Source organism: Anabrus simplex, chromosome 5 (assembly GCF_040414725.1).
Source record: "Anabrus simplex isolate iqAnaSimp1 chromosome 5, ASM4041472v1, whole genome shotgun sequence".
Classification (NCBI taxonomy): Eukaryota; Metazoa; Arthropoda; class Insecta; order Orthoptera; family Tettigoniidae; genus Anabrus; species Anabrus simplex.
The window spans coordinates 372,271,836-372,296,212 of NC_090269.1; the positions used below are offsets into that span (position 1 = coordinate 372,271,836).

The following is a 24,377-nucleotide window of genomic DNA, read 5'->3' on the forward strand; positions in this document are numbered from 1 at the left end:
CCCTTGCATTGTTGCCTCACTGACCTGTTCCTCTTACATTAGTCTGATGTTTTGAGAGACTGAGCAAGCTGCTCGTGCGGTTAGGGGCGTGCAGCTGTGAGCTTGCATCCAGGAGATAGTGGGTTCGAACCCCACTGTCGGCAGCCCTGAAGATGGTTTCCCGTGGTTTTAATTAAGGCCACGACCACTTCATTCCCACTCCTAGCCCTTTCCTCTCCCATCGTCGCCATAAGACCTATCTGTGTCGGTGCAGCGTAAAGCAGCTTGTAAAAAAAAAAAAAAAAAAAAATGATGATTCGAGAATTACTGCACTCGTCCATGGTTGATATTGAATAAAATTTAAATCCCAAGTTGTTCTACCCTTTATTCTTTGATTTAATTTAGATCTCTCCAGAATGTGCTCTGACAACATCGTACAACCGTCTGCATGTTAAATTCCACTGGTATAGTCTGAAATTGTAGTGTCAGTGACACCACAAATAGATAAAAACACTCCCATGTCCCAAAGTTTTACATTCTCAAATGTCCAATAAATTCTCATCACAGTGCATTCCTTTTTAAATGCATAATCATTCTACCTAAATTCTCCTATATTACGCCCACTGTGACAACGGACATGTCCATAGAGATCGAACGGTTATATTATGATTGTGATGAAATACAGTATGGGTCATGTTACGATACTCAACATTTACAGTAAATACCAAATTGAAGGTGAATACCAGCCATTTAAGTCCACTTCCATGAAAGTTTATCTTTCTTCATTGTGATACATTTATAAAGCACATGTATTGGTCATCTTTGTTTTGTTTTTGTCTTCATAAAGATTATTCATCTTTCAACAGGATGGGGAAATGGAGGTTGAAGAAGAAGTTTGGAATGGAGATGTAAATTCTGCAGAGGAAGATGAAGAGAGTGAAGAGGAGGAAGATGAACAGCCAGCAGTACCTCTAAATCAGCAACATCAACGTTGAATTATTTACCTTGGCAGCCAGAACCATTCTAGATATAGGTTAATCTTTAAACAACACAGTGTGACCAGATCATCTCACTTTCTATCTATAAGTTAAATATGATATTTTTGCAGGAAGTTTCATTTAAAATACAGTGCAAATGAAGCACATTATTACAGTGTACTCAACAGTACTGGTTTAATGCAGAATGGAAATAAGAATTGCAGGTTCTTATGCAAGTGAAAAAGAGTTTAGTACGGTTTTGGTGTGTAGGTTTTAGACCTACCTCACATATAATTGACATCATTATATTTTTACTTTTTATGATAATATTCTATTACTATATTCCTATTCCTTTATATAAGTTGAGTAGAACCGTAACATGAAGTACAGTATTGTATTAATCTCATGCACTTCGGGCTTCACAGTATTTAATACTGTTTTTATATGATTCTCTTACCTGTATCGTACAGTAGGAAACATTATTCTCTTTAAATTCCTGTTAACTGAATTGAAGAATACTGTGAATTATCAGAATAATAGGCAAAGACTGTTACTTAAAAATATAAAGCACCTAGTAAAGCAGTGACTTTATTCTAGTTCATATATTGAAGTTGCCTGTTCTTGAAATTTAGATTATATAAAATAATGTTTTATAAATGTTGATTTACTTTTGTTATCATGTGATATTTTAATATATTTCATTTTAATGAAATGAGCATTGTTAACCTATGTAAAACATATTCTTTAGTAAGTTGGTTTTAAATGCATTCATAGAATATTTATATCTCCTATATGGTCATCTGGGACTATGTATAACATTGTTGAAAAAACTTTCTTAAATGCTAGTGATCAAAGAAATTGAAGGATTATAATAAATAATGATAATCATGAGAGATAATATATTAACAACAAACTATTGTCTGCAATCGTAATTGATACTGATATTTATACAAATAACATATAATAGTTATGGTACTTAATGTTATATTTATAAAATGTAAATTTAGAGTTTGGTGCATTGTCCAACCCAGTTCTTCATTGGACTGAATAGTATGTGCCAAATTGTACATCTATATTTTACAAGCGCAATACAAAATATATTTCTTGCAGGATCTGCTATTTCATTCTTTGACCTTACTGTCTATACATGTATGTTTATTGCTTACATTTCTGCAATGGGAAGCTGCAACATTTAGAGTAAAAAGGGGACAAATGGTTAGTGATGGGTAGAGATGTGAGAATTTTTTATTTATTTTTTGAGATATTTGTTGATTTAAAAATCAAAATGTGCTTTGTGTTATTTTCTCTGATTAAAAAAAAAAAAAAAAAAAACGTTAAAATTTGGAAAGCGACCAGGTTTGTGCAATAAGTGCTTTTAAAAAATGTTTAAAATGAATAGAATATAAAGTAAAAATCAAGATAGCAGTTAAACCATTCAATGTGGCTATGGAATAATGAGAAAGCACTTACAAGGGAGTCACAATTGTATTTTACATTCACCTTCATTCAGCATCTCAAAACATATTTTAAATGAACACAAGTTTCTTTTCTCAGTTTCATCAGAATACTGCAGTGAAATAGTTGAAAGTAGATCATGGTCAGTGTCTCAGCATTTGCAGCTGTCAGTAGTGGCTCAGATGGTTGAGGCGCTGGCCTTCTGATCCCAACTCAGCAGGTTCGATCCTGGCTCATTCCGTTGGTATTTTAAGGTAATCAAATATACCATCCTCCTGCGAGACAAAATTCCAGCAGCTCGGTATATCTGAAAACCATAAAAGTAGTTAGTGGGACGTAAAGCAAATAACATTATTATTATTATTATTATTATTATTTCTGTATTGGTATGTTAGCTTTCACGAATGCAGTAGTTGTGTCCAAAATAAACTCTTCTTTTGAATCCTTCATGCAACTAGCATTTGATAATGTAACTTTCAATGTGGCCACTCTAGGAACACCAACTACAAGATGAAGAGTTTCTCAGCATTTTTAATGCTTTTCCAATTTACAATGTTCGTCTAAAGCATCTTTCCCACTATAATCTAACAATCACTATATTAGCACATAGGAATGCCATAGGAAAATATAAATGCTTCATGCTTATATTCTTTAAATCTGTCCATGGCAGAAACTGCAGTTTTGCAATGCCCAAACAAACACATGCCAGTACGTATAAAGTTGTAACGACATGCAAAATGTATTTCTGAATTCCTTTCATAATATTTCAATTACGTTGTGTCTCATCTCTGCTTACTGCTAAGTTTGGAACTACCGCGACGAACACGTGGTCACCAACTGGTTAACGCACTAGCTTCAATGATAACGCACAATTTTCACACTTTTTATTAAATTATGTAGAATTCTCTACTACGAATCACACTTACTACCAATGTAACAGGAGGCAAACGTAGTTCCCAATTTGAACAACAATCGTGTAACTTTTTGGAGGTAATCTGTCAAACGATTCATGTCTCGAGATAACAGCTGTTCACTACCGGCCACACAGCTACTGTCGAAGACCGACTCCAGTCGCCGTGTAACGAGATTATCAGCAATATATCGTGAAATGATACAATCAATCATTCTCAAATTTGGCATGGTGAAGGACAAATTAAAAAAAAAAATTATTCACAGATTGTTGTGTTTAAATTTGCATTATTTCACAATTTAAATTCACTCCTGGACAACACAAAACATGTAAATATGTGAAAATAAAACCATCATAACCTCTAAATTAGATTTTTTGATTTGTTGCTAATTAACAAAAACTAACACCTCTAATGATGGGCAATGCTTTCTCTCGAGACTGACGTCACAGATCTTGAGAATCTCAAGACCGATTCTCCTATGCTGCAATCTGTTCGACATCCCAATAACACGAGTGTAAACTTGATAGTATACCATCAGCAATTATTGCGTGAGTAACGTTCTCATATGAAAACGTATGCCGATAAATTTTGTCAAACTGAGCACGATAGCTGCAGTCGCTTAAGTGCTGCCAGTATCCAGTATTCGGGAGATAGTAGATTCGAACCCCACTGTCGGCAGCCCTGAAGATGGTTTTCCGTGGTTTCCCATTTTCACACCAGGCAAATGCCGGGGCTGTACCTTAATTAAGGCCACGGCCGCTTCCCTCCACTCCTAGCCCTTCCCTGTCCCATCGTCGCTATAGGACCTATCCGTGTCGGTGCGACATAAGCAACTAGCAAAAAAAAAAGTTTTCTCAAAAGCCTGGAAAAATACTGCACATTCAACCATGAACCACTTGATACCATTAACGAAAGTGAAAACTGTGTCAGTATCTTAAGGCGGGTACAGACATGCGCGCCTAACTCCGTAACGTAACCACGTCGCGCGCCAAGGTTAAACGGGGCAATGTTACGCACCGCGGTTGCGAGGTAAACTTTTCTACCCCGCGCCGCAGGTCGTAACGCGTAACCTACCAGCGTTCCGCCAGTTGAGACAGTGCAGCTTTGAAAGATGGATTTAGCTGCAGCAGCCTATATTTATTTGCATTATGCAACTAAACGGAAACATAGGCGATGTTGGCAAACTCGGCTATATTCATGTAGAACTACACATGGTGGTTCAAATTTGCTGGCTGACATGAAGTTTCAGACAGTTAGTGGGCATTATAAACATTTTACTTGCTAAACCTGACCAAGGCGTCGTTTCCGTTTCCAACGCTTTGTGTTGATTTTTGTTTTCGAGTTCCGCGCAAGGGTATTATTGCTTAGGCAATCAAGTCGGAGGTTTAAATGTTTCAATATGGGTAGGTTTTTTTTACAGATAGGTCTTATGGCGACGATGGTATAGGAAAAGCCTAGGAGTGGGAAGGAAGCGGCCGTGGCCTTAATTAAGGTACAGCCCCAGCATTTGTCTGGTGTGAAAATGGGAAACCACAGAAAACTATCTTCAGGGCTGCCGAGAGTGGGGTTCGAACTCACTATCTTCCGGATGCAAGCTCACAGCTGCACGCCCTTACCGCACGGCTAACTCGCTCGGTAATATGGGTAGTGAAAGCATAGTAAAACAATTATTAAACACGTTTTTCATCAAGTGAAAATAAACAAGTGATTGACTGTAGCCGACCCTGCTCAGCGATTTTCAGGCCTGACGACGGTTTTCTGTACTTTAGTTTTACAATATTATATTATTACAGTATATAAACCAACGGCCGTAGCCGTGTTGAAACACCGAATTCCGTAAGATCTCAGAAGTTAAGCAACATTGGGCGTGGTCAGGAGGTGGATGGGTCGCCACGCGCTGTTGGTGGGGGGTAAGGGAATGGAGGAGCGGAAAGGAACTGGCCACCCTACCGCACGTAAACTCCGGCTCAGGAACACCTCTGCGGAGGTTCGGACCTGCCTTCGGGCAGAATAACCCTTACCTACAGTATATAAGATTTTAGAACGGTGAAATGACTGAACTGACCGAAATACACATTTCGTCTTTGAAAGAAAGTCGTAATTCTCTGCAGACTTTTCTTTTTCTTTTCCTCTCCATGCCTTTCTATTACATTCAGGAATGTGCAAACTTATATGTAATTCATAAATTTAATCTATAACAACGCCTGAACTTCTGGGGCAGGAAATACCACTGTCTTATGCGTGTTGTACACCATTACATTTTCCTGTCAGTTCAACATTTCACAAGAAATTTGTCAAATCTTGTCAAAGACTGTTCAACATTGCTGAAGGTTTGATAAGATTTGAATTGATTTGGCAAGGTTTGATAGCATTTCGTTTTAACATAAAGGAAAGGCAAACAGCTGTTGTAGTTGTTGGACTAGCAGCGGGGTACAGTCTTAAAACGAAGAGAAACGCGCAATAAATCACAATTTACATGGGCAAAATATTAATGTAGTTATCTTCAACATAATTTTTGCAATGTATTTACTGCCATAACATCATTTGTAGAGGTTAAGTTATACTTCATAGCTATACTCGCATTAATTGAATAAAAATGACAGCAATGAAACGGAAATACGTATCTTATTACATGAAAACATATTAGAAATTCAATAATAATAATAATAATAATAATAATAATAATACATGTCTTTCCTTCTTTCTTAATCCGTTTACCCTCCAGAGTTGGCTTTTCCCTCAGACTCAGCGAGAGATCCCACCTCATCAATTTGATAGGGCCTAAAGTTGCTAAGAAGGATACCACATTCAGAGAGGCTATCTCGGTGCAAGAGAGACTGGCAGTGACAGTACGATTTCTAGCAACCGGTGATTCAAACACTAGTCTGCAGTATCTTTTCAAAATATCCAAACAGTCGATTAGTGTTATCGTACCGGAATGTGTCAAGCTCTGATTGAAGCACTAAACGAAAATATAAACGTAAGTAAGGAATTTATTGCTGGGATATTCTATGTTTCATACATCAAACATTATCTATTTTAATTGCTTATTCAACACAGAAACACTACTTTGTAAGTCTAATCAAGTCCTGAAAATCCATATCCACATCGTGGGAATTGCTTACTGTATTTCACTCAGTGGACAGACTGGAGTTGGAGTGAGGAGAATTGGGTGTAGTAGTAGTATTCGGCGAGGATAAGGAAGCTGAAGGAGTGGGTGTTGAAACGGTGTAACCTTGAAAATGTGATGGGTTCGGCAGCTGATGAACATTATGTTGTGCAGCATGATGGGGATATTGGGAATATGTAGAGTGAACCGGAGAATGGAGTGGATGGGGAAAGTGGTCATTCCTTAAAATTTTGTTGAAATGCCTGGGATGGCCAGTTAGCCACAACATTTCCTTAGCTCTGTATATTTCAATAAAATGCAGTGTGTTTTGCTCGGTCCACAACATTTTTACTGATCAAGCAGACAGAGGCGAATGTGTGTTACGCGCCGAGGTCCTGTGTACGTCCAAGCTTGCTGTAACTTCCGAGCGCGCAGCTCTTTGATGTGACGCGGGAAAACCGACAAGCAGTGGAACGCAGCGAACCTCGTTCCGTATCGTTCATGTTGCGGGCTAAGGTTGCGCGACGAGGTTACGCAGTACCGTCCAGACAGGAGCGCGACGCGGTTACGTTACGATGTTCTGTTACAAGTCTGGACGCGCCTTTAAACTGTTCACGATTTATTTGAGGTGGACATCTTAGCTGAATAACCCGGTATTATTTGTGAATATCTGCCGAGAGGATGTGCACCTACCTGGATACGAGGCATGCATTATTTGAACTTGAGACAGGGCAAAATGCGTTTTGCTGTATATGCAACCGCCATTACACTTGAGTGGAACATGTAATCTAAAATGCCCTGAGTTTACCCTATCGAAAGAATTGGAGCAATTTAACGTAAGAAATTTCATTATTCCGTATTGAACTAAGAATAACAAATAAATAAAGTTTTGGTATTTCCACCCATTCAAAACAAAATTTAATGCTGTATTCAACTACAACATTTATATAATTATACAGTACTAGTTTTGACACATAATAGTGTCATCCTCGGCTGTATTTGAAAAATAGGCGTACATACAATTCATAAGAAGACTTAGAGTAAAGGGTGTGGAAAAACTATTTAAAACTGTTTTGAAAATATTAACAGCAATGACTGCGGCAGCGCCTACCTAGGGCAAACAGGGCGCAACTTTAAGATTAGATACGCTGAGCATGTCAACGCAGTAAAATATAATAGATTTTCCGCTGTCGGGCAACATATACATGATTTAAAACATAATTTCACAAATTTGGAACAGGATATCCAAATACTAGAATCTTTGAGTAAAGGACCATTACTCAACGCTAGGGAATTATGCTACATTCATATAGACCAATACTTTAATGTTAATCTTAATGATATTTCTGAAACTCCTAAAGTCCTTTTCGACTTTTTGATAACATCTATATATATTGTGACCGTTCGTGGGACGCCTAACTCGGAGATGATAATAAATGTTATAATTTGCTCGACTAGAATTCAGGGGTTTACATGATCCTCCACTCAGGGCATGGCCCTTCGGAAAGGAAGCGGTCACATCCTGTCAATAATTAGTCCGATAATAATTAACATCAGTTTCAAGATAATAAGTTCACTAAAACTAAGCATAAATGAATATTTGCAATGAGAAATTGGAAGTATAATAAGTTTAATAAAATGAAATACCGTATTTCACGGCATAATCGTCGCACTTTTTATACCAAAATTTTCGAAAAAATTGCAGGGTGCGACCATTATACGATGAATATTTAATACCAGTATTTGTATTACTCAAAAAATGTATTTATAACTAAATTGTATTTGATACAAATTTAAGATGCACGTAATACTCACGTTTATACATCAAAATAATTAAAATAGTCTAAAACAAAATTCATAATTTTTCGCAACAATTCGGCGAACGTTTTTCCAACCTGAAAATAAAAATGAACGTATTAAGTTAATTTGTCATTAATTTGAGTATTAAAGTTAAAATATTACACTTGCAAAATTATCGCTTTGTTGTGAAATGCAGACTTACCGGTACGCAATTTATTCCAAATCTTCGGTGTCGCTATCGCAGGTTTCGCTATCTGATGCGCCGTCCTCGCCTCTGTTAATACCAGTATCAGATTTTTCGTCTTCCTGCCACACTGCGTCATCTTCGGAACCATCTAGTGCATTCGAAATCCCAGTCCTTTTGAAGCTCTTGGAGACTAGTTCAGATGGTATAAGATCCCAACTCTTCTTCACCCACGAGCATAACAAGTCCAAGGGTGGACGCCTGATATTTCCGGCGGGCGTCAATTGCTGATCGCCGCTCATCATCCACTCGTAAAATCGACGTAAGTGGTCTCTAAAGGGTTTATTAACACATACGTCTAGTGGCTGCAAAGCAGATGTTAGGCCACCAGGAATGACTATCTGTCGTGTCTTATTTGTAGTGAGAATTTGCTTCACTTCTTTCACGAGGTGACCTCGGAAACTATCTAAAACAAGCAGAGCTGGTTGTTTTAGTAGTGCACCAGGTCTTCTATTCCACACAGTTTTAACCCAGTCCAGCATGAGTTCTATGTCCATCCAACCCTTTGGTTGCACTCGTACATGAATTCCACGGGGAAACTGTATATTCTTAGGCATCGTTTTCCTCTTGAAAATGATGTAAGGCGGCAACTTTCTCCCATCAGCTGTAATGGCTAGCATTGCCGTGCATCACAACTTCTCACTACCACTGGTTTTCATTAATACACTCCGTGATCCTTTTAGCGCAATAGTGCTGTTGCGAGGCATATCAAAAAAGATTGGAGTCTGATAGGCATTACCGATTTGAGAAAGCAAGTACGAAGTTTCCTTGCGCAAACGTATGACAAATCGGTGAAAATTTACAATCTTGTCCGTGTAATCAGCAGGCAACTTTTGGCTTAGTGTTGTTCTCCTTCGCACTGACAGATTGTGTCATCGCATGAACCCCTTAATCCACCCACGAGTCGCCTTAAACTGAGTTACCGGTATGTTGTGTTTGCGCGCTACCTCCTGTCCCTTAATTTGTAACATTTCATATGATACACTGCAGCCATTGTTACGTATTTCACTGACGTACCTAAACACTTCTTCGTCAATTATAGGAAACTTCCCTGTTTTAGGACCTCTAAACACGCGTCTAGAAGGGTTTGTGCTTTTTAGCTTGTTTTTTACTTTCCGCCAGTCACGCACCAACTTTTCACTCACAGAAAATTTTCTTTTTGCAGCTCTGTTCCCGTGCCGTTCAGCGAAGGCAATTACGCTTAGCTTGAAGCCCGCAGAATAGTTTCTATATTTACCCATAATCGCTTATAAATGCTTCACACGTTAATGTTTTGCGATATAAATGACTTTCCGTAATTGTTCACTATTAAAACAAATTATTTCTGCAAACACCCAAAACACAAATTAAAAACTTAAATTCTCACACACACATGTCTACAGTAATCACGTAAATCTGAAACAAATAAATGCATCTGTGATATGTCCATTCCAGAGCAGCCAATACTGTTAGGCAGCAAGGAAGCATGCAACAATTTATCAGTTTAGCTCGTTGGTTGCGACACACTACTGCGCTTGCGCAAAGCTCGCAAACCGGAGCTCTAGCTAGCGCGGTGTAGATCTACTGTATAGTTGTTGACTGTATTCCGAGACGTCAGTAACAAACATTCATTTTTTTTCAATTTCTTTTAAACATACGGTAATTCGGTTAATATTTCTTCCCAGTTATTGATGATTTTACATTACTTTACTGACGAGTTTATAAAATAAAACTTTAATAGCATTGGATAATAATTATCTTGACTGCTTGGATAAAAGTTTTCATCCCATGCCCGGACACTTATGACGTAGTAGTAGTAGTAAGATAAGAGTCTAGCGATGACAACTGAGACATCGTAAATAATTCGGCTGAATAATTCCGTGGAAATCTGCGTTATCGTCTTGGATTTCACTTCGTGCGCAATAACACAGGAGCCGGCCCCATGGTGTAGGGGTAGCGTGCTTGCCTCTTACACGGAGGCCTCGGGTTCAATTCACGGCCGGGTCAGGGAATTTTACCTGTATCTGAGGGCTGGTTTGAGGTCCATTCAACCTACCTAGCCGGTATTTCCTGGCGACGTTGCCGATAAGCGATAACTTACAGCCTTACGTATTTCAAATGGGAACTCATAATATGTAGGTGGTGAATAAATAGTACACTGTCTCGCGACCACGTTGTCAAACTGCCGATAGCCTACCGGTAAGCATAATATGTAGGTGGTGAATAAATAGTACACTGTCTCGCGACCACGTTGTCAAACTGCCGATAGTCTACCGGTAAGCCATGCGTCGTACATATACCGGTATTATTTATTTATACGTTGTGCAACATGTCGCAAACGTGACTGTGTTGCCAAATTGCCCATAAACCATACACGTATTTAAATTGCGCATTCATGTGCAACTTACGTTTCAGTTCCATTTGCCTTTTAACCAGATTAGTGAACAAAATTTGGACGTGCGACGATTATGTAATTAAAGGTTTAAAGTCCGATTTTTGTATTGAAAATACAGGATGCGACGATTACGCGGTGGCGACGATTATGCCGTGAAATACGGTAACTGACTACAATTGAACAACTGAATATGCAACGTAAAAATATATTAACTTTGTGCATCGCTACCGCACCGTATTAAAGAATCAAGTCCATCTTGAAAAATAATTGACAGTCATTAAGTTAAAATCACATCATTACGCAACACTGATTCGATTAAATAAATATAAAGTAATATAATGGAAAATCAGCAATTTCAGTCTCAAATCATTCATCTTGTTTGTTCATTTCTGACGTATTACTAGACGAACCTGTCCTCCCTGCTCTACTTCTCTTATTACTTCATTATAATTACCTAACTAACTGAGTAATAACTTGAATTTTCTAACAGCGCATGATAAACACCGAAAATCCATCAAATACATAATAATATCAGTGTTCCATAATCAACTAACTGCATGTCTCTATCCAACCAACGGCATCATGTGGCTGCACCTGAAATAAGGTACTATCTACTGACATAAGTAAGAAAACTATCAAATGCCAGACGATCTGCGTTGCATCGGCTCCATTCCATCCTGCTGAAAATACACCTACAGCGCTAACTTACTACATCTAGCAATACCACAAGTTGATCTACAGTACAGGTGACAATCTCACAATCTAATTGTCGTTCGAGTAGCTTGTCGAAGATCCTACTCGTATATTCGTAAATACATTCCGCTACCCATGTGATACCAAATTAAACTCATGTCAGCTCGCATGCCTAACCAAACTCTTCGAAAAGCATTCAAACAACGCTACGAAACACGCTCATCTAATAAACTCAAATATACGCGGCGGAAATACCTCTCAATACTATTATCCTAACCATTGGCCATCTCAAAGAATTAAATTACTACCGCAATTCACCACTCAATAAATCATTCTCTGCTTATACCGTCAACTATACCTTTAGATGACCCTACATATATTACGCTACACAACGTCCACCACATAATGAGAAATTATCATTCCCTACATAAATGAGCTAAATATCTTTGAAGAGCTTCACTATTATTCATACAACCATCACTGAGTCGATCCACTAAACATATCACAACACTCCGCGGAATTATACATTATCATAAGATCACCACTTCAAATATTTCACACATCAGCACATCAAAACTTACCTGTGGCATTCAAGATCACACACGCCTTATAGCTGTTCCACTAACACGGAAAACAACGCAGGAAAGATCGCCTAACCCTAGTATTCACCAACGGAAAACGATATTCTAATATACATAGTAGAAATACATGACGTTACCAACACCATTAGCACGTTAGAACATTCAAGTCATTTCACTTTATATCACCTGTGTGACATTAAAAAGAAATAAATCTACTTCTACTATAAGCATCTACAAGTAAACAAGAAGGGCAAGGTTCGACTACTCATCTGACTTCTTCGCTTCTCCATAGGTATTGGTCGTCAGGTTATTTTTTCAGCCATCTCATTCATTTCGGCAGAGTGCTGATCCACCAGGATCCTACTGGTTTACTCGGACATCTCTTCTATATGAACTTCCTTATTCACAAATATAGGCAACATCTTGAGTTCAACCTGAAACTTGAACAGAATGGTTAGATCGAATTCATACAGATTTTTTTTTAATCCACTGTTATAGATTAATACTGGCCTGTGTAAATTTTATATCGCTCAATGCTATACTTAGTTTGTTAACGTATTTAGGCCTCAACTTCTTAAATTTTATGAGCTTTAATTCGCATATAAGGGCTGAGCTCTCTACTGCTTCACAATCCTTTTTGTACTATTCAAGAATTGACATTTAAAACAAAATCAAACTTCATTATTTCAATAAAAAACGAGGCTGCTTTTCATAAACTACATGACTACGATCCTGACTGCTTTACATTTGACTTTGACATTGAGGAAATGTTATCTTAGAGATTCACAAAGGAATGCAGGCTACCATTGTTTATTCTTCTCCACCTGAAATACGTCATACCACATGCCTGTTAGATAATTAACTGTATATAATTCCGGCTCAATCCATGGCCCCCTTGACGTCTGTTATACTAGATGTGATGTCTGGCCTATTTTCTTCTCAGCTGTTACTGCAAATATTTATTGATACCCGCTTGTGACTACACGGTTTTTCACGCGGTCCGATGTGTACCACGGGGTTCCAAGCTTGATCTATCGATTCTCATCCATAAGATCTACTACTATCAATTCGCGAGTTGTGTCGGCTCATATCTTGCGAATATATAAATTCGCCGCACATCAATAGTTTATTTTACCACCATGCCGTCCACATGCATTTATCATTCCTATGACCTTCAATGACTCCCTGACATGTAATTGCACGTCATTGGAAGGTCATAATATAAAATAAGAGTTTTGTCTGTACATTGCTCAGAATTTGAAAAGAACAGTATTTCTGTATCGGTCATGTCCACAGTAACAAGGAAATGCACTTTTTACTTTTCCGTAATTTCTGTCTGTCTGTATGTATGTATGTATGTACACGCATCACGAGAAAACGGCTGAAGAGAATTTCATGAAAATCGTTATGTAAAGTCGGGGGATGAGCCACTACAATCTAGGCTGTGAATAATTTTATTCACGCTGAGTGAAATGGTAGTTTAGGGGAATGCCTAAAATTCAATACTCAAATATTTATATTATTAGTGGTCCTATCGATAAATACTACATAACTAAAGTTACAGATATTCATTAATTTCGATTTTTGTTGCTAAGTCCATATCAACGCCGAACTACGAGAAAATGGGTGAACAGAATGTAATGAAAATCGGTATAGAAAGTCAGGGAAGAAGAAACTATAGTCTAAGCTATAAACATACAGATTCCAAACAAGAATTTAATTTTATGCATAATACGCAATAAGTTCTCTCGGTATTCGTTCTGCAGCCCACGCCCACCTGATTCTCCCCACATGCGCCGCCTCGGCACGCCCCTATCCCCCTTCCTAACATCGTCCGACTGCGAACACACTCGATGCTGTCTCACCGGTCATAGCGTGTGGCTAACAGGAGGTTCATACTACGGCAGTTTGAGGTGAGTCTTCTCCTTTTAAAAACATTTCATCTTTATCATTTAGGTTGTACAGATTCAGACAATTCCAACAGAAGTTTTTTAACGGCGTTTCATTTCATTACAGGTTTCATATTGAACTAAGAAACATACGCTCTAGTAAGATCTTAAGAAGCCATCTGAATGTTTTCCACCTCATAAGCCTAGGACATAAACTAAAAATTGCAAGCCTTCACAACTTTTAAGATATTGCTGCATTATACACATGAATGAAACACAGCATTTTATCAAGAGCACAAATTCAAGAACATCGCAACCGGCTGTCTATAAAGAGACTTTAATGAACACTTTTAACATATAACTGACTTGCAAGTTTTTCACTTGTTATAAATGTTTTTAATGTGTTAATATTTTCAAAACAGTTTTAAATAGTTTTTCCACACCCTTTACTTTGTCTTATTATGAATTGTATGTATGCCTATTTTTCAATTACAGCTGAGGATGACACTATTATGTGTCAAAACTAGTACTGTATAATTATATAAATGTTGTAGTTGAATACAGCATTAAATTTTGTATTGAATAGGTGGAAGTACTAAAACTTTATTTGTAATTGGAGCAATGATGGGCAATGCTATCGAGACAGATTGTCCTGTGCTGCGATCTGTGTGACGTCGCAGTTACTATGAGCATAAGCTTGATAGTATATCATCAGCAGTTCTCATATAGAAACGTATAACGGGCCGATGACCTTAGATGTTAGGCCCCTTTGAACAACAAGCATCATCATCAGAAACGTGTATGTCAATAAATTTTGTGAAAAGCCCAGGAAAGTACTGCACCTTCAACTATGAGCCCCTTAATACAATTAATGAAAGTGAAAACAGAATGTCAGTATCTGAAACGACCGAGCTCGATAGCTGCAGTCGCTTAAGTGCGACCAGTATCCAGTAATCGGGAGATAGTGGGTTCGAGCCCCACTGTCGGCAGCCCTGAAGATGGTTTTCCGTGGTTTCCCATTTTCACACCAGGCAAATGCCGGGGCTGTACCTTAATTAAGGCCACGGCCGCTTCCTTCCACTTCCTAGGCATTTCTTATCCCATCGTCGCCATAAGACATATCTGTGTCGGTGCGACGTAAAGCAAAATAGCAAAAAAAAAAGTATCTGAAACGGTTCAAGAGTTACTTGAGGTGGACATCTTAGCTGAATAACCCGGCATTATTTGTGAATAACTGTAGATAGGATGTACACTTACCTGGATACCTTGCAATTGTTGTTGACAGGGTAACTTCTTGTGATGCAGGCCAGACCAGAGATGTTTTCTTCGACGATTCCCCTTCAGCAATAATGCGTTTTTAAGTGGCGGATCATCCCAGAAGTATTTCTGTTGACATATTTTACTTCTTTTGAAAAAACAATACAGCGGGCTGTGCTATGTGGCATCTCTTCAAAATAACCTACATCCACAACTTATGTTGTGTAAGTCTCAAAGTTGTTGCGTACAATTAGACACAACTACACATTGCACAGTCATGTACCAAAGTATCTAATTATGACAAGAATAGTCTATAACATTGTAAGGAATTATTTCCTTCGTCTTCAAAATATCGGTAAACACAAGCACTGGTGATATGGATATTGAATGTGGGTTCTGACAACAATGTATACCTACAGTAGCTGTCAGGTTCTGTACGTAGCCTACTGATTCGTGTATTTACCGCTGCATACAATGCCAGAATGCGTATCATAATTGTGTAATACTGTGTCAGAATAGACTTCGGTAGAAATGAACGACATAGTCGCTTGTTGACACGTATTTATCGAATGGAAAAGACCCGTGGTTGGCTATTAGCATACTCGGCACAAACAACATTCAGCTGCATCTATCTGTTGGCCTACGACACGCTAAGACACAGTGCAGGGATAGCGCTCTTGAAATATCTCTAAATTTCTTGCGAGAAACAGTGAACAGTGTCTGCGCTAGTCTCAAGAAATCTCAAGACCCTGTCTCAGAGTGACCATCACTACAAGTGGTTACTTTCCAGTATCATGTTCCTGTGCATCCATTAAACTGTAGTATTAGATTGGAATATTAGGATATAAAAGTAACATAATTGAAGTTGCAGGTCAACTTTTGGGAGGAACAGTTAGTATACCTGCTGCCTCTTGCTGCTTGCTAGCTTGTCGCTTACATTCTTAACTAACCCTAGAAGATGTATACAATGACTCATTAACATTTTGAGAACTAATATTTCAAAACCTTCATTTATAAAGAACATCATGACTCCTAGGTAGCTCTGAGTACTCCAAGAGGTCTAAGGATCTGTAGTTGGCCAGTGAGATCCGAGATTAATAAAATATGTCGACGAACTAGTCATACACTCATCATGTGCTGCCAGAATGAGTTATAGTTGGGGACAAAACATGACGACCTCGCCTCACACTACTACGCTCCAGCGACAGCCCGGTGTCTATTAGGGGCTAATAGGATTTACTACGTCTGTCGTAGTCAGAGTTGCCACATCGTCAACCTCATTAGCACCAAACAAGCCAGAGCAGGAATAAAACATTTTTATGGAATTTATTCTTTTCGATGTAAACTAAATTATTATTATTATTATTATTATTATTATTATTATTATTATTATTATTATCATTATTATTATTATTATTATTATTATTGTAGCTCAGGAATTTAGACATGAAAAAAATGTTAATCTGGTGTTATGGCGATCTAAAGTAGGTTATGAGGTAACGAAGAGACACCCCTGAATACTAAAACGCAAACTTAAAACGACCCATAAAACTAGTGATAGTGTGACGGGCTAGTAACCCGAAATCGGGAGGTGCCGCCGGTTCAAATCCCACCGGCTGTTCTTGAAATGATTTCTGTAGTTTTCCATTTCACGTAAATGCCGGAACATTATAAGGCTAAAATAGTCACATGAATAATAATAATAATAATATAATTTCCTGCTGTTGTTACTATTATCATATAATTGTTAACAGAATGAATGTTCAAATTACCCAGGTTACATGGGTATTGACATCACTGATTATAACTATTTTTTTCACTGTAGTAACACAGATTCTTGTCGCTTCCGATGCTAAATTATTTAAATTTTTACCAGTTATAACGCCGCCATTTCCTAAAACACTTCGTAAGAAATTTTTAATGTTCCTCACCAACATCACAGTTTGTTTCCATAAATTAACACCTCTGCCAATCACATTTTTGTCACCTTTAGTTGGAGTTCTTGGTGAGGAAGGAGGAGGAGAAGAAGAAGATCCAGGAAGCTGTTTTAATTCCGCTTTGTTACACTGTGATTCTGGATTTACCCACGGCCGGGAGAATACCGACATATTACTGCTCTTGCGCTAAACTGATAAGTTATAAATATTACAAATATCAGTTATTTCATATCTTCCTATTATAATGCTCACTAGGTCACTGTACTGCACTCAGCGTGAAGAAAAAGTCAAGAATGAAGAGAGTGGTTTGGCAACCTCTCCATACCAAGCAAGGATCACATGGAGCTCATCAATTCAGTAGGGTGCAGGGTGGGATTTACAGCTGGCTTCCAGCTCGCTTCCAAGAACTGAGGTCGTCATGTTTTGTCCCCAACTTTGAGGAAATGTCCTTCTATTAGGCAAAACATAAGCAGAGTTTAATCCAGTACTTTTTCTTTTGCTATTTGGTTTTTTACACCACATCGACACAGACTGATTTTTCATTGTTCCTCCTGGACTAATCCCAGATTTTAAGAGCAGTTTCAGCAAGTTTTGTATTATTTTAAACTCCTGTGTATTTCCTCATTCTATCAATATATGACGGAGTATGGCTGGTTGAGAATAGTTCTAGTAACCACAACCGGAGGTCAGTACAGGGCAGGGTGGCCAACCACGTGCTCCTCTTTGGTCTATAATACAGTCAAATAGCTTAATAATAAGAAGTAGAAGTCCCAAATAACCTAACCTAACCTCAGAAGTGGCACGTCATAGATGTCTACCCGGGGCAGGACCTGCGTCGGTAGTCATGTTACATCATGTAGTAGTGCTTCTTGTTCGTATGTCTTACTAGCAAGATACCCGTGCTTCGCTACGGTATTATACCAAAATTTATAATTGAATACTTAACGTTTTATATATAATCCGCCGAAATTCGCGATCAGACCCGTTTTCTGAGAGAATCCGCCAAAATTCATGATCCAACTCGTTTTCTGAGAGATTACTGCAAAGTTCCTTCCATTTTTCAATCTTTCTTTCCAGCAATTGATTTTGTACTTCCTGGGTTAGGTCCAGGTATTCCACCCGGTCAGTTAGGTCCCTAAATCTTTGCCACCTTTCCCTATAAGCATTTTAAATATGAATAAAATCCTTGAGAAGATACAGCGTGGTGTTGTTGTGGGTGCCTTGGTAGTGCTGAACCCACAGCCGGCCTACATTCATAGTCATTATCCGGCCAGGGCCCGTTTCCTGCGAATATCGAATTCTTTGTGCCGCGTTTTATGTAGTAAATTCTATCATGAGAGAGAGAGATGTTTGATTATATGTTGCAGCGAGGCAAACCCACAGCAAAGGCCAGCCAAGACAGGTTACTCGATGTCCAAACATCACGCATGGAGTGACCATGTGGCCAGAGGCAAGTGAGGCCAGACACAAATGGTTTGGTCCTTTCTTTAGCAGGCAAGTCATGACAGATCGTACAGAGCATTTTGCAACACTCTACTCTGGACTGCCGTAACTACGTTGATTCATGATGTGGCCAGAGAGACACTATAGACTGTCCAGCTTCAAGAATAGAGTACACATTTCCTGGGATTTTACTTCTATTGCCATCACCTCCTGTAATGGAAATATAACTGATACTAGTGTGAAAGGAAATTTACATAAAACTACATTGGTTTTCTGATGAGAAACTGGACTCTAATTGTTATAGAATATGGGAAGGGGCTGAAAATATTTGTAATAACTTTGTTTCTATCACATTAAAACATTTCAAATCAAGCTCAATTGTTCGCATACCTGCAGAGAGTTGCAGCAGCAAGTCACATAAGAGTAGCTGTGGAGTGTTGTTCGGAGTAAGGATTTGGCAATAGCGCTGTATACCGAGTGTCATTCTGATGTGATAATATAGTGTGTACATTATTTAGTATTATATAAATAATGGATGAGTGTGTGCAGAGAAAGAGTGGCCAGGTGCTCAAAATGAAGTGGCAGGTAGTATTAAATGTATTTTCATACATGAAAACAAAAAATCTGGAGTGAAGAGTAAGTTGGGTAGTAGATGAAGACACAGCAGCTTTAGGAGTATCGAGAGCTACTATTTTTAAAACAAGAAAGGAAGCCTACGAAGACGCAGGAAAGAAGAAAGGTAGTCTGCAGTAACTCCAACCAGGTTAAATACAATGGCATTGTTAGAAATAGAATAAGGTGGCGCATTGTTTATGATGTCTACTTTAGAAAAGAGCCTCCAACTCAGAATATGGTTCTGGCTTCTGAAGACAGTGATCCCGAATTTCCAGATTTGGATAGGTCTGCAGTGCAGTCTTCTCAGGTGAATGAATTTTTTGTGCAAGATGAAAAAATAGAGCAATGTTAACAGAGAGAGAGAACATATTGTGTCTTGGCATCAGAGGTACTTTCTTATGGCAACGATGGGATAGGAAAGGGCTAGGCATGGGAAAGAAGCAGCCATGGCCTTAATTAAGGTACAACCCCAGCATTTGCCTGGTGTGGAAATGGAAAACCATCTTCAGGGCTGCCACCAGTAGAGTTCAATCCCATTATCTTCTTAATATCCAGCTCCATGGCTAAGTGGTTAGCGTGCTGGCGTTTGGTCACAGGGGTCCTGGGTTCGATTCCTGGCAGGGTCGGGAATTTTAACCATAATTGGTTACTTTTGCTGACACGGGCTGGGTGTATGTGTCGTCTTCATCATCGTATCATCCTCATCACGACGCGCAGGTCATCTACGGGAGTCAAATCGAAAGACCTGCATCTGGCGAGCTGAACTTGTCCTCGGACACTCCCGGCGCTAAAAGCCATACGCCATATTTTCATCTTCCAAATGCAAGCTCACAGCCGCATGCCCTTAATCACATGGCCAACTTGATTCGCAGGTATTATAGCAAATTTAAAATATAGAAATGAAGGATGAAACATCGTTTTTACAGATGAAATGTATGTGAACTGTCGCATCACCCTGGCTAAATAATGGAAGGATAAAACAATAACGCCACAACAAGATTTTCTTGCTGGACTTTTGATCAAGTTGAAGACTCCTACCGCTCGCAGGCTGCGGTTTGCTGCTGTTCATGCTGATAATGAAACCGGATTTGTGCTGAATGCTAAAGATAAATATTTCTCTGTAATTAAAATATTGCTGCCGCACATGATGAGATTTTCCAGATAAACTACTTCCAAACTTGCCTCTGAGTTCTATAATTGTTATCGACTATCATCGTATCATAGTAAGAAGGATTCACTGCCAACAAAATGTCAGAAGAAATGTGATATTGGCTCAGAAATCATAATTTGAAGTTTTCTTTCTTTTTGTTTTGTTAAAGTTGCTTTACGTCGTTCCAACACAGATATGTCTTATGGCAACAATGAGATAGGAAGGGGCTAGGAGCGGGAAGGAATAGGTCGTGGCCTTATTTAAGGTACAGCCGCAGCGTTTGCCCGGTGTGAAAATGGGACAGCACGGTAAATCATCTTCAGGGCTGCTGACAGTGGGGTTCGAACTCACTATCTCCTGAAAACAAGCACACAGCTGCATGCCCATTACCGCACTCGCTTGGTAATTTGAAGTATAAAGGAGGCAGTACAGTAAAAAAAGAAAACAAAAAAAGAGATTTGCTGGTAGGCATCCAAGAAAGTGGTGAAAAAATGCTTAATTATCAGTGTAAAAGAAATTACTTTAGAAGTGGTAAAAAGGAGCAATAAACAACAAGATAAGAATGTGTAGCCTGATAAATGAAGTCCTTAAATAAGCTGAGATAATTTTAAAATGTATCATGAAGTAAATATCATAAGCTTATCTAGGCCAGTGAGAAAAGTAATGGAAAACTACATCACTTGGCATTTCCTTTTGTATGCCTCTTCATAGACATCTAAGCCATTTATTACAGTTGATGGTGGATCTGTCGAGGTTCCAAACCACCTCAAGCTAAAACGCAACATACCAGTACATCTTATGTTCTATACTAAACGGATTAATTTCCAAGCAGAATTATTAGTGTAGAAAAATGAATTTCCATTACCTTTGTTAGTACCTTTTATTACTGGTGTTAGGCCTACGCCTAGGTCATCTGTAACCGCTGATGGTGGAGCTATTGAGGATTAAACCGGACTCAATTATGTGTCCGATGGTTGTCGACCTACATTCCAGAGTCAAGATCCCCCGAAAAGTCATACTTTACAACAAGCAGGGGATATAGTCTATGTCCACATTTAGAGGAGCCCCCAGAGGCTCTCAATTTGGTAGCATGGTTTGGCAACTGCAGACCCTTTAGTCAAGTCTTGTATTGCTTCCACTTATTTGTGGTAGCGATGTGTTAAAAGAAATACAGTTGGGCAGCCATTCTCTCTGTAACACTAATCGGAAGGAAGATGGAATAGGTCGGACACTTTGAAAAATGATGGTATCAGCATAAGGAAAGGAAGAGCTATGAAGGACGTGAAAATGAAAGACTCCTGAGTCCTCACAAATCTAACACTGTCCATGTTCGGAGAGAACAAGAGTTTACGAAGGGAGATTGGGTAAGAAAGATGAAAGCGAGGAGCCTGGCACAAGTAAGTGGAACCAATTCCACCCTCAGTTATGGGTCCCATGGTTGCAAACCCACGCTACAAAGATTATGTCCCCTGGGGTCCCCTTTCAGTGACCTCTCACGACAGGATGTATTCTACCACCTTCACCCACAGGGGTATACACATACTTGTGCCAATCTCCCTTGATCATCTCTTCTCAACACGATGGTATTAGGTATGCTAGGCCTAAAGACTTCTTCCCTTTCCTTTGCTGATACATCTGTTCTTTGAAGAATGAAGTGCCTAGTAATAATTTCTTTTACAATAATCATCAGCATTCACAGGAGAATTATTAAGTACCGTAGTAAATATTTTCTGGATCTATAAGATATTATTTAATACTATAAACTGTATACTTGTAGTTTGCAGTTATACAGAATGTTTTCAGTGAGTTGTAAGATTATTTTGGTAGATGTTCACAGCATACAATAATACCAGAATGTGTAGTTTCGAAAACAGAGAGCCACTGGCTACCCATCCTGATCAAATGCGATATTTAAATGTCTAACAGAGTCAAACCCCTTATGCCCCACATCATTCGACCAATTTTGGAAGATTAATACACACTGAAAGAAGGGCAATAATTAGACTAGTCAACAGAGAATGGATAAAAGCCAATTACGCATTGAGACACTTCATGACGTGTTTTGCTGTTCATGGTTTTCACCACGGTATCCGCACGAGAGACATCTACCACCAACCGGATGAACTATGCGTGTGCAAACTTTGTGATAACCCATGTGACAGATATCACGTAATGACATGTAAGCGCAGTGAAATATCTGTGACAAAATTCTGTGAAAATGCTTAAGAGTATGTTCTCTAATTATGCACATTGTGCGAAATTAAATTAAATGAATTTTTTACAATTTGCTTTACGTCGCACCGACACAGATAGAAAAGGGCTAGGAGTGGGAAGGAAGCAATCATGGCCTTAATTAAGGAACAGCGCTGGTTTGAAAATGGAAAACCTTCTTCAGGGCTGCCGACAGTGGAGTTCGAACCAAGTATCTCGCAGATGCAAGCTCACAGCTGCGCACCCCTAACCGCACAGCCAACTTGCCTGGTTTCAAATTAATTCACATCATAGTTTTGTCACTTGTATTGCCCAGCATTCCCTGTGACACTTGATTTTGGCACCCACCATCAAACCGTTTTACCATAGCCTATTTTCCAAAAATTGCATATATTAGTAAAAGACAGCAAATTATGGTGAAATATTTATTTTGAAATTATTTACATGATATTATTCCTGCTGTTACTGTATTTCAGTAGGCCTACTAGGAAATTTGACTTTCTAATCTCCAAAAATAAGTTTCCATGTCTTTGTAATACCTAAAATACCAGTTTCCATATAAACAAGCCCTATAAATGTACAATAAAAACAATCTTTTGTTCATAATACAAGAAACTCTATCCTAGGTTTCAAATACCACAACCTATGGTTTCATTAAATAGGCCTGCCATATTTTACAACTAATTAATTTGATCCTCTCAAATTTACCTTGCATTGGGCTTGTTCAATGGCTTGATTCTCCAGAGAAATACAATACCGGTAGGTGGCACACATGCTTTTAACGATTTTTTCTATACCGTGTTTCAAAAATAGTGAAGCATAGCCTACTATTTACCAAATTTTAAATGCCTACTGTACTATATGATCACTTTCTTTCTGATAATCATTACTTATTTAATGTAACTATTTCTCAGATTGTGTGACTTTCTCCACAAACTTGCGTAGATTCTCGCTATCCTGTAAACCCACAAGTCTGTCTTCTACCTTCCCATCCTTAATTGCAACAAGAACAGGCACGGCACCGATGTCATAATCAAGTGCCAGGTCGGAAAGTTTATCAATATCTACCTTAGCAAGAACCACCTTCCCATTCTTCTCTGCTATTACAGTTTCAAGTTGTGGAGTCAACATTCTGCATGGATTACACCATGTTGCGAAAAAATCCACGATTACTGGTACTTTACTGTTCTTCACACGTTCGTTAAATTCTTCATTACTATCAATTTGAAACGAGTTTGAATTAGATTGGGTGGCAGTGATACTAGTTTGAAACCTCACTACAGGTCGACATCTCAGAAAATTCTTAAACAATAGTGCCTTCGACATTTTGTTCTAGTACGGTACAGACCTTTACTATTTTCCAGAAATGAGTCAGTTGTTAGTGTGCAAGTTTCAAGATGTAGCAGTTCAAACCTCCGCGCTTTTTTTCGATTTCATTGTGATTACTGCGCAGTTTATACAACGGGTGGAAGAAATAAGAAACCGACTATTGGACTTCCCGCAGGCAACAATATAGTTTTCATGCCCACTCGCCCTCCACGCGATAGCAATTTCGTACTTCAACTGTTAGAGCCCCTCCGCCGTTTATATTCTATGCCACTAGCATAGCACAAAGAGAATGAGTAGCATAAGGTTCGTTCCAACAAGCAGTTTGCGTACGGTTTTGTATCGATTCATGGACTGATGTAAGCGCATGCGCGAGCTATGTACTCGTTGGGAACCGTCGCTAAACAGCAGGCTGTTGGAACGGTT

At 38.7% G+C, this 24,377-nt stretch overlaps 1 protein-coding gene and 1 long non-coding RNA gene across 7 annotated transcripts in view; one reads left to right on the forward strand and one right to left on the reverse strand.

The window, feature by feature from the left end:
- RIC-3 (RIC3 acetylcholine receptor chaperone) overlaps positions 1-2,068 on the forward strand; it is a 292,250-nt gene extending 290,182 nt beyond the window's left edge. For all 5 annotated transcript variants that reach the window (XM_068227672.1, XM_068227674.1, XM_068227673.1 and 2 more), the window contains one exon: positions 846-2,068. In XM_068227672.1, the coding sequence (XP_068083773.1) occupies positions 846-974 (129 nt within the window). In that variant the 3' untranslated portion in view covers positions 975-2,068. The remainder of the gene's footprint in view (positions 1-845) is intronic.
- LOC136874147 (uncharacterized) lies at positions 1,228-24,171 on the reverse strand. 2 transcript variants are annotated; one of them, XR_010860238.2, is made up of 3 exons: positions 23,974-24,171; positions 15,270-15,398; positions 1,228-2,718 (listed from the first exon to the last, which is right to left on the reverse strand). It is a non-coding gene; the product is annotated as an uncharacterized lncRNA (long non-coding RNA). The 2 variants fall into 2 exon arrangements; XR_011018286.1 differs by lacking the exon at positions 15,270-15,398 and having other exon boundaries at positions 23,694-24,171.
- Positions 24,172-24,377: the final 206 nt, after the last annotated feature.